The sequence below is a fragment of the Bufo bufo genome, chromosome 3 (assembly GCF_905171765.1).
Source record: "Bufo bufo chromosome 3, aBufBuf1.1, whole genome shotgun sequence".
NCBI classification, from domain to species: Eukaryota; Metazoa; Chordata; class Amphibia; order Anura; family Bufonidae; genus Bufo; species Bufo bufo.
In genome coordinates, this window is record NC_053391.1 from 635,626,646 (window position 1) to 635,641,674 (window position 15,029).

Genomic DNA, 15,029 nt, shown 5'->3' on the forward strand with positions numbered 1-15,029 from the left:
TAGGAAATGGCATTTATCATGCAGTTAATACAAGGCACTTACTAATGTATTGTGATTATCCATATTGCTGTGGCCGTGCTTACACACTATAGGGAAAGGCTTGAAGGGCTCATAGGCCAATACCTTTACCTATAGTGTGCAAGCACGGCCACCGCTGCTGGACTGCAGAGTGGTCAAAACCATGGATACGTGCTGTGTATAATGTGATGGAAAAAAGTCAATATGGACAATCACAGTACATTAGTAAGTGCCTTGTATTAACTTTCTTTACATGATAAATGCCAATTGCTGAAGTGAGACAACCCCTTTTACCCCTTTAACTGTGCTGCACTTAATAGGCTTAGGTATAAATGTCTTGGCGTGTGCATTGCGTGTTTCCTATGTGTGATTGGTGTCTGCTATATAAGTTCTATGTATGAGTGGTGCATGTGCAGTATGTGGCATGTGACCCATGTATAAGTGTCTCGTGTCCCAGATCTATCCAATGATTGGTGTGCGCTGCATGTGTCTTGTTTCTGACTGACTTAAGTGCAGGATGTCCGAATATGTGTAAATTCTGCCACATGTAAGTTTGCTGTATTTTGCTGTGTCTGCCATCATGCTTCATCTGTAATATTTCTGTTATCACTGTAAGTGCTCATGAACACGACCGTTGGATGTTTTGCAGTCTGTAAATTGCGGATCCGCAAAACATGGATACCGGGTGTGTGCATTCCACATTATGCGGAACAGAACAGCCGGCCTCTAATAGAACAGTCCTATCCTTGTCTGTAATGTGGACAATAATAGGACATGTTCCATCATTTTGCAGAACAGCCACGCGGACATACAGACACAGAATGCACACGGAGTCATTTTTTTTTTTGCGGCCCCATTGAAGTGAAGGGAACGGTACGGACATGGAAAAAAAATTAAGTTACTGTGCAAGAGCCCTAAGGTGGGCCCCCAGAATCTGTTACACTGGTGGGCCCCCAGAATCTGTTACACTGGTGGGCCCTAAGTACCCCAGTCCGACACTGTGTGTATGTACTGTATAGATGTTTGCGTATGTATATGATTGTACAGTATAGATGTGTATGTATGTGTGCTAATGTATTTGTGTATGCATTGTATAGATGTGTGTATGTATATGTACTGTATAGATGTGTGTATGTATATGTACTGTATACATGTGTATATACTGTATACATGTGTATGTATGTGTATGTACTGTATAAATGTGTGCTTATGTGTATGAACTGTATAGATGTGTGTGCACGTGTATGTACTGTATAGATGTGTATGTACTGTATAGATGTGTATGTATATGTACTGTATAGATGTGTGTATGTATATGTACTGTATAGGTGTGCATGTATATACTGTATACATGTGTATGTATGTGTACGTACTGTATAAATGTGTGCTTATGTGTATGAACTGTATAGATGTGTGTGCACGTGTATGTACTGTATAGATGTGTATGTACTGTATAGATGTGTATGTATATGTACTGTATAGATGTGTGTGCACGTGTATGTACTGTATAGATGTGTATGTGTATGTACTGTATAGATGTGTATGTGTATGAACTGTATAGATGTGTGTGCACGTGTATGTACTGTATAGATGTGTATGTACTATATAGATGTGTGTATGTACTATATAGATGTGTGTATGTACTATATAGATGTGTGTATGTACTATATAGATGTGTATGTATGTCTGTTTATACAGTATAGATGGGTATATACAGTATGTGTATGTTCTGTATATATATATATGTATGTACTGTACAGATATGTAAAGTGTATGTACTGTATATATGTGTATGCATGTGTATGTACTATATAGATGTGTATGTATGTCTATGTTTTGTATATATGTGTGTATGTACTGTGTAGATGGGTATATACAGTATGTGTATGTTCTGCGTGTGTATATATATATATATATATATATGTGTGTGTGTGTGTATGTACTGTACAGATGTGTATGTAAGTGTATGTACTGTGTGTGTGTATATATATATACAGTACATACACTTACATACACATCTGTACAGTACATACACACACATATATATATATATATATATAATATATATGTGTGTGTATGTACTCTATAGATGTGTATGTACTGTACAGATATGTGTATGGATGTGTGTGTTTTGTATAGAATTATATTTATGTGTGCAATATGTAAATATACAACACATACATGGAGGCTACAAATCGCACATGTATGTAATTGTGTATGTACTTTATATCTGTGTATGTATTTTACTCTGTATATCTATATATTAAAGCAGTGGAAGAGCAGCGATCCAATGTAAATCCAAATATATACAGTGCACTTCGGACATTGGGTGAAGAAAACACCTATGAATTTACATTGGAGTGCTGTTTTTGCTTTTCTCTGGATTTTCAAGATTGTGAGTTGGACCCCTTTATATTGGACCAATATTTACGTTTTTTTTTTATTATTGTGCTGCTTCATCTCATCTTTATATATATATATATATATATATATATATATATATATATATATATGCATTGCATAGTTTATATATAATGCATACTGCAATTTGTGTGAATATATGCCTGCTCCTTATGCTTTTATATACTGAATGAATAGTATGTTTGTGAAGCTTTGTCTTATATGTATATATTATATACTTGTATATATGTGGTATGTCTGTTCTGTAGGCTCGTGTGTATATGTTGTAGAATAGCCTGTGTGTGTGTGTGTGTGTATATATATATATATATATATATATATGTCCTGTATGCTTTATACTGTTGTGTATGTGTGTATATATATATATGTTCCGTATGCTTATGTTCTTGCACTTGATTGGGACCCCTCAGCCTCTGGACCTCCAGCAAGTGGTATGGCTGCTGTGGCTATAGTTACACCTTTAGAAATTTTATTTTTTTTGAGAAACGTCTCATTGTGCTGAGCTGAAACGTTGGGTATGGGGTGAATAAAGCGGGTCTACCACCCTTTCTTTGCTGCCTCATTCTTCTACTAATATATATACATATGTGTGTGTACATGCTGTATGTGTGTTTGTATGTGTTATACATAGGCATGTATTGTACTGTGTGTGTGTGTGTGTGTGTGTGAAAAAGGAGCTTGATTAAGTTTTGCTGTGCAATTCCACTAACCGTGTCCAGGGTGTGAATATTACACTTTCTTTAATTATGAAGATGTCTAGTTTTACAATATAATTTTGACTCCGCCATGTTATAAGGTTCCATACACGTACGGTATTACCGTACAGTAATGTGGATTTTAGAGGTCTTTATTTCCTGTAACCCACCACACTACAACCTGACAGGTTATCTTGTCTGACAACTCTACTGTAAAGTGTACATGAGCTATCCTGGCACTCACCTGTCCACTGTCCCTTCCAGGTGTGTGATTTGGTGGATTTCATCCATGGGAAAGGTAAAATGGTTCTGTTCCGTTCATCTAAGAGTCCAGCTTCTGTGTCCTCAGGAAAAGGCATTGTTTGCTGCTGGGGGATCCCAGGGTGATGATGATGGTGATGATGATGATGGTGAAGATGAGGCACAACTGGGTCTTCTGATATAGGTGGCACCTCGTATGGTGAGATATCTGGGGGGCTTCCTGGATCCAAAGTTATCATTGAGTTGGTATAGGCAGAAGGCTGCTGTCTTCCCATGTAAAGACATGCTGGTGGGCTCGGGCTGTAGTCCTGCCCCTGGTTCCTCTGAAATGCACAAGAGTCCTTGTAGATGTGGGCTGTGGAGAAGTACTGGTCATCCGTGTTCATGGCTGTGAGTGTATCAGGAAAACATAAGAAGCTGGTTAAGTCCTCCTCTGTGAAGTTTGCACAGCTAGCTGACAGGTAAGCGTTACCTGCAGGGAATGGCCTCTGTGCTACAGTCACATTGGCTGCTCCTTGGCTCATGTGATTTGGCAATTGGCATCAGATGGGAGTGTCCTCTGTAAGATAAGTGCAGCTGTTTCACTCTTTCTTTGTGACCATTTCCCTATATTTGTCTCTTACTTTGTATGTCACACAGGTGAGTCGTGTATTTGACCTGGACGCCAAGCACATTGGGTCACATTGTGAATGTGAACTGATTATCATGAAGATTAGGGACTAAAGACAGCATCTTGAGCTAACATGTGTCCTGCAGCAGTAGCTTCCATCTGTACACCTGATGTGATAAACCTATCACATATGAATGACTATCTGAATGGAAGATAAGACATAGGAGCTTTATCAGTAGAACCTCCCTTAATGGTGTCCTTCACCTCCTAGAGATACACATGTAGTCATCTGATGAGTACTTTCCCTAAGTGGTCATAGACCTAGCAATTTTTGGATAATTATTGTTTCTTATGGTGCCCATAGACATATGATTAAGGTCGGCTGAACCAGCAGATCTTATGCGCCCACCACATATGATGTTGGGGTATAGAAGTTTTGGGCATGTTGAATTCAAATATCCAATGCTTTGTCTACAAGGAAGAGAAGCCATTACCAGAGGTGGCAGTGGCTTTTTCCGCTCACCCCATTGAGAACATATGCATGCACAGCTGAGTCAAGGTTGCATATGTATGGGAGTGTCAGGAAGGATAGCTGGATGAGTAGTTGGTCAACAGCTATTGAAGGTGTATGGGCACCTGTAGTTAGCTAAGCAATCAAATATGATCAGCGCAAAATTTTGGAAACATTAAAAGGATTTTTAAAAGCTTTTTGGAAATTGTTGGATAGATTTTTTGGAACATTAAACGTAAAGAGGGGCATTTATTAAGCCCTTTATGCCACTATTGGCATATTGGTGTAAAAAAGTCTCAAATTATGGCACACAATATGTGTGCTATAATTTGTGACTTTTTAAGCTTCTTGCCCCTTTTGGTGAGAAAAGGGGCAGGGCTTTACTTGGCCTTCCGGATTTACTATAACTTACACCAGAAACTGGTGGAAGTTATAGCTGAAGTCCTATCTGTCCCCCTACCTGTCATAGACTTCATTTTCTGGGGCACGACAGGGCAGAGATGTGCCTAATTTATTAACAGGCACCTACCTGTTAGAGGGGTTGTCCGTGTTCAGAGCTAAACCCAGACATATCCCCATCTTCACCCAGGCAGCCCCTCTGATATGAGCATTGGAGCATTTCATGCTCTGATGCTCTCCTTTGCCGTGCACTGAATCACACAGGGCAAAGGCTTTTTATGGCGTTCCGGTGATGTACTGGGCTCTCCATGGGTAAAGCTAGACAGAGGCTTCTGCCTAGCAGTGAGCCCAGTGATGTCACTGGCACTAATGGGGGGCTTTAGCCCTAGCTGAAGCTCACCCATCAGTGCCGGTGACATCATCAGCAACACTGCTAGGAGGAAGTGTAAAAAATATAAACAAACAGCCCATGAAATGTTCTGTTGCTCAGATCAGGAAGGGGGCTGTCTGGGTGAAATAGGTGCACCTCATGCCAGCGCAGTGAGATCAACATTGGCATGTAGGTACGCCAGTCTTGATAAATCTCCCCCAGAATCTGCTTCAAACAATTCCATTTTGCTGACCTGATCACAGGATGTCCTCCTAATGGAATGTCCAGCAATCAGCTTTATTCTGTAGGGGAATCTGACATCAAGTGTTTAAATATCCCTGCAGCGCCACCACGGGGGACGTGAGGTATTACATAGTACCCAGTGAAACCAAAAGGGCTGTCAGTGTAATATTCAAATGTGCCGGGTCATCCAGAGTCAAAGATGTTCTGTGTGGCCTCTCTCCCCTTTAAAGGAAAAGGGCCCAACATGATTCATAAAGTTATTGATTATTTGTAACAATGCAGTTGTTATGATATTTTGTAATCAACCAATCCTGAACACAATTTATTTTTATGAAAGATCGAAATATGAATATTCTACAGATCTAAACCAGATTAAGCAGGTGATAATCATCGTTTTGACAATATACTTATAATTGTTTTGTATCAATTGTCCTGAAATGTCTCAGACAAGCCTCCAAGTTGTACTCGGTTGCCCTATGCTACAAACATCTAGCGAGAATTTCTAATGTGAGACCAGAGACAAAATGCAATCTTTATATTTTCCAGGAAAATTATTGACAATTTTCACATATGGTTTTATGGTGTCACCATTGAATACTGGACCTGAGTGATCATAATGGCATCAACCTATAAAAGGATCCATTTACAAAAAGTAAGTTTCATCCAAAACAGCTAGAATGAAGGATCTTTGAGATGACCACAACCAAGGCATTGAAAAGTGGTCTTCTAAGAGTGGGAACTTTTTAAATAAGGTAGTATGTGCGGCTTTCTCTCCATTCACACTGGGGAGCCAGTTGTAGAGGTGGGACCCCCACCTATTGGATTGAAATAACTGGAGATTGTATTCTGTAGACCAGTGTTCCTAAACTCCAGTCCTCAGGGCCCACCTGCCGGTCATGATTTGAGAATATCCCACAGAATACATACTTGGGGTAAGTCCTGATGCATTGACAATAATTATATCACCTGGTCAATACTAAGGAAATCCTGAAAACATGACCGGCAAGTGGGCCCTGAGGATTGGAGTTGAGGAACACTTTTGTAGACCACCTGGGCTGGTAGTGGTCTAGTGAAATTTGAACTTTGTGCTCCAGATCATGGATGAATACAAATCATTTTTCTTCTTATGGACCCTATTATGGAATCATAGAGAGAGGTCCCTCACACAGGGTGGGCCCTCAGAATAATTTCTTCTGGTGAGTCTGAGTGACTTCAATCTGACGCTGCTAACATATAATACTACCTTTGCCCTGCAGGGTTGCTACTTCCCCCAGCTGATCACCAGGGTTTTTAGAGCCAATCTGTCCTAATCCGCTCATGTCTCTCCTGAATACTTTTTCAAAAACGAGGCTGCTGAGATGAGGAAAACCCTTTAAATGAAGTGGTTCCTTGTACTGCACTGCAGTTTTATCTATATTCCCACTAACATAACTGTAGATTGCTTTGTCTTCTCCCATTTAGGGAAACATACCACCTGTGACCTGATTCCCTGGCAGTCCCAGTCAGGACGCAGTAAATTGACCTTCTGTGAGCTGTTTACTAGAGAAATGGAACATTAGATATTAGCTGGCCGGGATCACAATGCTATCAATACAGGCTATGATAGCAAGTCTATTGATTATTGAAGGGGTATTTTCTGGAGGTTTGGTTGAAATGTGTTGACCCTTACAGATAATCTGCTCTTGGTTGACTTGGTGACAAGGATATGAGGAGGCGGAAAGCTCCCAGACAGGACAAAGATCACTGCGGTGGTTGTTCCAGTCTGTCATTCTCACACTTGCATACGCACATGTACCATATTTACTCTGCACTTCTACTCTAATTGCACATTTCTCTAAATCGGGATCCATTTTAATGCTTCATTTACCCCTATTTAGCACAACAAGTGCAGAGCTGGTATCTTGAAGTTTCCTGAGGTAGAAAACATATCTAATGTGTTGTAGCAAAGGTAATATTTGTACTGTTAACACATGTCACTTGAGAGGCACATATTGGTTTGAAAAAAACAGCTATACTGATGGGCCATACTGCAGAGGGAAAAGTGGACCTGGCCTCAGCAAATATCCATGATATGTAAGGGTTGTGTTCATGGTATGGATTTATACCCTTAATATATAGAGGATTAAAGAGGTTTTCTGGGACATCTGGGCAGGGTTGGATTAGCCATAGACCTTACAGGGAAATTTCCCGGTGGGCCAATGCCCAGGGGGCCACCTCCCTCCTCACAGCCGGCCAGTGGAAATTTTTGGGGATTTATTTTGTGCTATTGGCAGTATTTTGTGAAAGATTGTGGTATAATGTATAATGGTATAATAATTGTGGCTCTGTTGGGGTGGTATAATGTGCCACAATATGGTATTGCTGGCGCTGCCTTCCATCAATTTGGACCCAACTACAAAACAGGGCCACTTTTAGTATTTTTTCCACGGCCACTTTAAGTTCCCAGTCCGTCCCTGCATCCGGGACCCTTGCCGATCAGCTGTTTGAGAAGGCACCGTCCCTCCTATGAGCGCCGCCGCCTTCTCTCTTCTCACTAAGCACAGCGCCGTACATTGTATAGCGGCTGTGCTTGGTATGGCAGCTCAGCTCCATTCACTTCAATGGGGCTGAGGTGAGCCTAGGCCATGTGACTGATGAACATGAAGTCACAGGGCCTAGGAAAGCTAGAAGGCCGCAGCGTTACTGTGCCGGTGCCTTCTCAAACAGCTAATCGGCTGGAGTCCTGGGGGTTGGACCTCCACCAATAAGATACCGATGAGCTATCGAGAGGATAGGTCATTGGTTACAAAATCCCCAAAAAACCATTTAACCATTAAAATAAAAATAAAAAGAATATCAAGTAAGTGTGGATGCCTGCAAGAGCCCCGAGAAATCATGGGGAAACCAATAATTTGAAGAATAGGCAAGTCTACTTGTAATGTGATAGACTAATATATTAGACAGTCCACTTATGGGTTGGACAACCTCTATGGGTGCAAAAGGCGTATCACAAAACAGAAAGGGGTGCCAAGATGGCCGTGAGCTTGCAGCTCTGATCTCATTCTTGGTGCCCAAGACTGTAGCAACTACAACTAACTACATTACTGAGTTTATTGGTTGGTTAGTGTTGCTATATAGTGAACTGTCTGGTTATCTGGGCACCTTTCAGCAATGTTATTTGGGCGCTGTATGGTATGGTTATTTGTACCCTGTATCAATGTATTATTTGGACATTATGTGGTATACCATAAGGGGGCATCTACAGAAGGTAACACACAGGACACTTTCCAGCCTAAGATCTGGTCAGCCTTCAGGCATGACATGTATTGACAGTATAAAATGAAAGCGGATAGGTTTAAAATTATTAACAGCACCTGTACAATTCTTAGAGGGGTTACCCCAGGATATATGTAAAAAAATGAAAATCAGACATCATATAGTAATAATATCTTTCTAACAAAACTAGAATCAGCCCTGTACCCCACATGGATCCAGATATCTTCTCATTCATTGCTCCATCGCTAGATTTCAGGCTGGCAGCTCGGGGAGCATGTACTTTCTCAAGGGTGTGTTCTTTCTGTTGCAGCGCTCTCCCTGTAACTGTTACAACTTCTAAGGGCCGAGTATTCCGCTCGGATGCGATGCGTGAGTTGAACGCATTGCACCCGCACTGCATTCAACTGGGGCTGTTCACATGAGCGGTGATTTTCACGCATCACTTGTGCGTTGTGTGAAAATCGCAGCATGCTCTATATTCTGCGTTTTTCACGCAACGCAGGCCCCATAGAAGTGAATGGGGTTGCGTGAAAATCGCAAGCATCCGCAAGCAAGTGCGGATGCAGTGCGATTTTTCACGCACGGTTGCTAGGAAACGATCGGGATGGAGACCCGATCATTATTATTTTCCCTTATAACATGGTTATAAGGGAAAATAATAGCATTCTGAATACAGAATGCATAGTAAAATAGCGCTGGAGGGGTTAGAAAATTTTTTAAAATAATTTAACTCACCTTAATCCACTTGATTCATTACAGAAAAATGACCTGTGGTGACGTCACTCCGGTCATCACATGATCCATCACATGATCTTTTACCATGGTGATGGATCATGTGATGACCGGAGTGACGTCACCACAGGTCATTTTCCTGTAATGAATGCTCACCACAGGTCCTGTTCAGCAAAGGAGACAGAAGGAGATGCCGGCCTCCGTGATCAAGTGAATTAAGGTGAGTTAAATTATTATTATTATTATTATTATTATTTTTTTTTTAACCCGTCCAGCGCTATTTTACCATGCATTCTGTATTCAGAATGCTATTTCCCTTATAACCATGTTATAAGGGAAAATAATACAATCTACAGAACACCGATCCCAAGCCCGAACTTCGTGCAGAAAAATCGCGGGTGTTCCCGTAACGCACCCGCACATTTTCCCGCAACACCCGTCTGAAAGAGGCCTAATAGTAGGTTGTGGTAGTTGAAGGATGAAACTGAGCATGTGCGACCTTGGACAGAGAAATAAGGAAAAAAAACTGCAGGTGGTGCTATTCAGATAACATTTTATTGAATAACGTGAATATACCGTTTTTTAATTACGTGCAATTACAAAACTCTTCAGATTCAAGTGTTGGTTGAAAAATGTAGCAACCCCTTTAATGTTCAATGGCATTAATTTATTAATAGAAACATAGTTTTTCATCCTTTTTCTACATTTATGACCAGTGAGTTTATATTTGACTTGTCATCAACAGCTGGTCAATTTGGCAAAACTATAGCTATACAACAGCCATTGTATCTGCCTTTTCTTCCAGCTCAGTGCTAGGTAAGTACCCAGTTACCACTTTTTTACCTCAATAAAAATACCATATATATGCCTTGCACCAGTGGCGTAGGGATCGCCATAGCAACCATAGCAGTGGCTATGGGGCCCTACGCCACTGGGGGCCCGCCCGGGCCTGTTGATTTTTTATTTATTTTTTTACATACACTTGCCGGCCCGTCCGTGGGCAGTCCGCGGCCCGGGCCTGGCTGGGGAGAAGGAGTTAGGAGAGAGCAGGGCAGTAAGGGCACGACGGGGCCGGGCAGCAGATGAGATAGGCTGCGGTGGAGGGGGTCGGGCCGGGGTCACGGGGTGTGTACTACCTGGTCCTGGAGTCTAGGAGGGAGTGGTCTCAACTCCCGCCGCGGCGCCAGTCAGATTCCCGCCGCAGCAGTATCTGAGTATGACTGAGAGTGTCAGTCTCACTGCTGCCAGCCTGTGCCTCAGCTCAGCCTGCCTGCGATGTGGGACCGGTGACCGGTCCGACCCTTCTCCAGTCTGCTCCCGGCCGGTGCTCCTGCCTCCTCCTCAACTGGTCAGTGGTCTCCACTCCGGCGTCCACTCCACTGTGAGCTGCCTCTGTGACTGTGCCTGCGGCTGCCCAGTGCCTGCTGTAACAGCTGTTGCTGTTCTGACTGTGCCAGTGTGCCTCTAAAAGTAAGTGATTAAGTGAAAAAGAATTGTGAGAACTTAGTACTAAGAAGATTATGATGATCAGTATCGTGATGATGTTGATAATGATGATCTGAATTCTGAAGTTAAAAAGAGCTGCCTGCAGACCTGAAGTGAAGGAGGGCGTGGGTGCCCCTGCCCCCTTCCCTCTCTTGGGGCCCCCCGCGCCCTCCTTATCATTGCAGGTCTGCAGGCAGCTCTTTTTAACTTCAGAATTCAGATCATCAGACTCTCACTAATTACAAATTTACAGCACACACACCCCTGTAGTGTCCACCATCAGACAGGGGAGGGAAGAAACCCCAGAACTAGAGTGTGCCCCCCAAAAGAAGGAAGGGGCACCCTCCTTATCACTGCTGGCATCTCTTTTTAACTTCAGATCATCAGACTCTCACTTACTAATTACAGCACACACACCTCTGTAGTGTCCACCATCAGACGGGAGGGAAGAAACCCCAGAACTAGAGTGTGCCCCCCAACTGGGGTTTCTTCCCTCCCCTGTCTGATGGTGGACACTACAGAGGTGTGTGTGCTGTAATTAGTGAGTGAGAGTCTGATGATCTGAAGTTAAAAAGAGATGCCAGCAGTGATAAGGAGGGCGCCCCTTCCTTCTTTTGGGGGGCACACTCTAGTTCTGGGGTTTCTTCCCCCCCCCTCCTTATATGACAGACTAAGGGTACTTTTACACTTGCGGCAGGACGGATCCGGCAGGCTGTTCAGCCTGTCGGATCCGTCCTGCCGCTATTTCGCTGGACCGCTGCTCCGTCCCCATTGACTATAATGGGGATGGGGGCGGAGCTCCGGCCCAGCACGGCACTGCGCAGTGAGAGGCCACCGGATGAAAAAGTCGGACTTGCAGTACTTTTTCGTCCGCCAGCCTTTCACCGCACACTGCCGTGCTGCACCGAAGCTCCATCCCCGTCCCCATTATAGTCAATGGGGATGGAGCAGCGGCTTATTTGTTTTTTCCTCTGACTTTTCTATGCTCATGGCGGTGGGAGATCTAGGATGGGTGTTTGTGTGGGAGCTCTGGAAGGGGTGGTGGGAGGCCCCATAGATATGTGGCGGTGGGAGATTGGGGGAGGGGGCCCATGAAATTTTTTTGCTATGGGGCCCATGCATTTCTAGCTACGCCCCTGCCTTGCACTATAGATGCATATATATTGTGCAAGGAATTAGGAAAATTAAGCATACCAACCTCCCGATTTCATAATCATAGGGGTCTTGAAAGCTGAGATGTTTAAATGGTCCCCCTACCATAAAATCTGTAACTCCATTAGGAGTAGGATTAGTTTCCGCTAGAAATACTTTTCTCTCTTTTCCCCATGATATGCAGGCTCGGCTTCTGAATGGTGCCATTAAGCAATTGCTCTCCCAATCCATTTAACAGCAGCTCTTATGGATAAACAAACATAGAGGGGCTGTAAACTAATTACTCAATGGATAGAGAAAAAGTATTTTATTAGTGGGAATTACAGAGTGTGCTCACTGATCTGCCAGCTATAAGCCCCTCTTTTAACCAGTGCAAACCCAGAGTTCCTGCTATCTAAAGCAATATAGTATAGTAATGGAGGGAAAATCTCAGGTATAATGAAATAGCAATATGCCTTGTGTTATGCTATATACGGTGCTCATTCAGTATCTAGAGAAAAGCTGATACATATGCATCAAAATTGGACCTCCCGTAATGGAGATGGTTGACTCAACATACAGTAGGTTCCCACAGTCTTCAGTGAAGGGCCCTCATCAGTATGTTCCTCCAAGAAGTTATTGCCACAGTCATGTGTTACTGAAGTCACATTGGCCCCTTCTCCTACTGTCTGCAGGTTAGTAAGAAAAAGGGGTAGTTGCTGAAGAAAAACACCAAAGTGCTCGGGTGCTCTGGTGCTCGAGTAGAACACTTTGGGATGCTCGGGCGCTCTACAGAGCACAATGGAAGTCAATTGGAGAACCCGAGCATTAAACCAGACACCCCCCTCTCTGAAAAGGGGAGGGTGTCTGGTTCATAGGAAAAGGTCAGAAATTGATAGAAACACCACTGAAATGGTTCAGGAACAGCATGGGGAGGATGTCTGGATGCATCTTGGACTCCCAGGTTGCTGCTGGGAACGATGTTGTCTAAGTAGTATGGCACTTTTACACACAATAATACGCACAAAACCGAAGATAAAATCGATTTTAGAGGAAAAATTGTTAGGAAACATTCTTTCCTGTATATTTACTAGTATATTATCACGGTCGGCGTGACTATCACATACGTGACACAGAGGGAGGGAACAAGGAAGGCCCTGCCCAAGTGAGAGGGAAGGTGGTGACCCCTGACTCACCTAGCGGCTGGCACCTGGCTGCCCTGACGTCCCTAGACGGGTTCCTCACCCGTACGCCGATCACGTGCCTAAAGCCCTGGCTTTCCCTAAGCTGAGCCCTAGATAGTGAACAGGGCGGTGGGAACACTAGTCCGCACCACTAGCTCTAAAGGAAAACACCAAGGGAAGGACAGACAATACAAACTCAACATATAATCCCAGGTGGGCGACAACAGGAGACAACAAAAAGCCCAACAGGGATCCGGAGGGAAGCACTCTGGAACGACAACCAGGATTCACAACTCCAGTGGGTCAGTATAGATGTCCAGGCAGGAAGCTCTATAACTGGCAACTAGAGAAGAGTGAGGGGAGAATATAAGGAGGTTGGGAGTGGCAGACAAGAAACAGCTGAGGAGGAGAAGCTACGGATCCCTGATTGAGACAAAAAGGATAGCAAGGCAAACACAGAAAACGATCACTAAGAAACAACGTGATCTTTAGATATAGAGCGCGCAGCCACCCGCTGCGACCTCCTGACCCCGGGTATAACGGAGTCAGACGTGGCTCTTGATACCCTCGTGACAGTACCCCCCCTTTCACGAGGGGCCTCCGGACACTCAGGACCAGGTCTCTCCGGATGAGAGGCATGGAAAGCCTGAATTAACTTGTTGGCGTTTACCTCTGACGCTGGAACCCACATTCTTTCCTCGGGACCGTAACCCCTCCAATGCACCAGATACTGAAGAGAGCGGCAGACCCGACGAGAATCAACAATTCTGGCTATTTGAAACTCCAGATTACCATCCACAATAACAGGAGGAGGTGGCGGCGGTGATGGTTCTAGAGGTGGAACATACTTCTTAAGTAACGATTTATGGAAGACGTTATGGATCTTAAAAGTCTGAGGTAGCTCCAGGCGAAAAGCCACAGGGTTAATGACGGCTACTATTTTATAAGGAACAATGAACCTAGGGCCCAGTTTCCAAGAGGGAACCTTCAACTTAATATTCCTAGTAGACAACCACACATAGTCATTCACCCCTAGGTCCGGACCTGGCGACCGTTTCTTATCGGCCATGCATTTATATTTACCACTCATCTTTTTCAAGTTAACTTGCACCTTCTGCCATACCGAAGAAAGAGATGAAGAAAACCTTTCCTCTTCGGGAACCCCAGAAGACCCCCCCTCTTTGAAAGTACAAAATTGGGGATGAAAACCGTATGCACCAAGGAATGGTGACTTGCCAGTGGACTCCTGATAATGATTATTTATGGCAAACTCAGCTAACGGTAAATATGATGACCACAACTCTTGGTTTTCAGACACAAAACACCTTAAATATGTTTCTAGGTTTTGGTTGGTACGCTCAGTCTGTCCATTCGACTGAGGATGGAAAGCTGAGGAAAAGGACAAGTGTACCCCCAAACGGGAACAAAAAGCTTTCCAAAACTTAGAAATAAACTGGGTTCCCCGATCCGAAACCACATCGGAAGGGACCCCGTGAAGCTTCACGATTTCACTGATAAACACCTGAGCAAGAGTTTTAGCATTAGGAAGTGCGGGTAGCGCAATAAAGTGTACCATTTTGCTAAACCTGTCTACTACTACCAAAATAACTGTTTTACCCGCAGACAACGGTAAGTCAGTGATGAAATCCATAGACAGATGTGTCCATGGCCTATTGGGGATAAAAAGAGGCAATAAGAAGCCCAACAGGGATCC

The 15,029-nt window shown here is 43.5% G+C and overlaps 1 protein-coding gene across 1 annotated transcript in view; it reads right to left on the reverse strand.

Moving 5' to 3' along the window:
• Positions 1-3,781, reverse strand: part of PDX1 (pancreatic and duodenal homeobox 1) — a 48,675-nt gene extending 44,894 nt beyond the window's left edge. Inside the window, exon 1 of the mRNA XM_040422612.1 lies at positions 3,379-3,781. Coding sequence (XP_040278546.1) covers positions 3,379-3,781 — 403 coding nt within the window. The remainder of the gene's footprint in view (positions 1-3,378) is intronic.
• Positions 3,782-15,029: the final 11,248 nt, after the last annotated feature.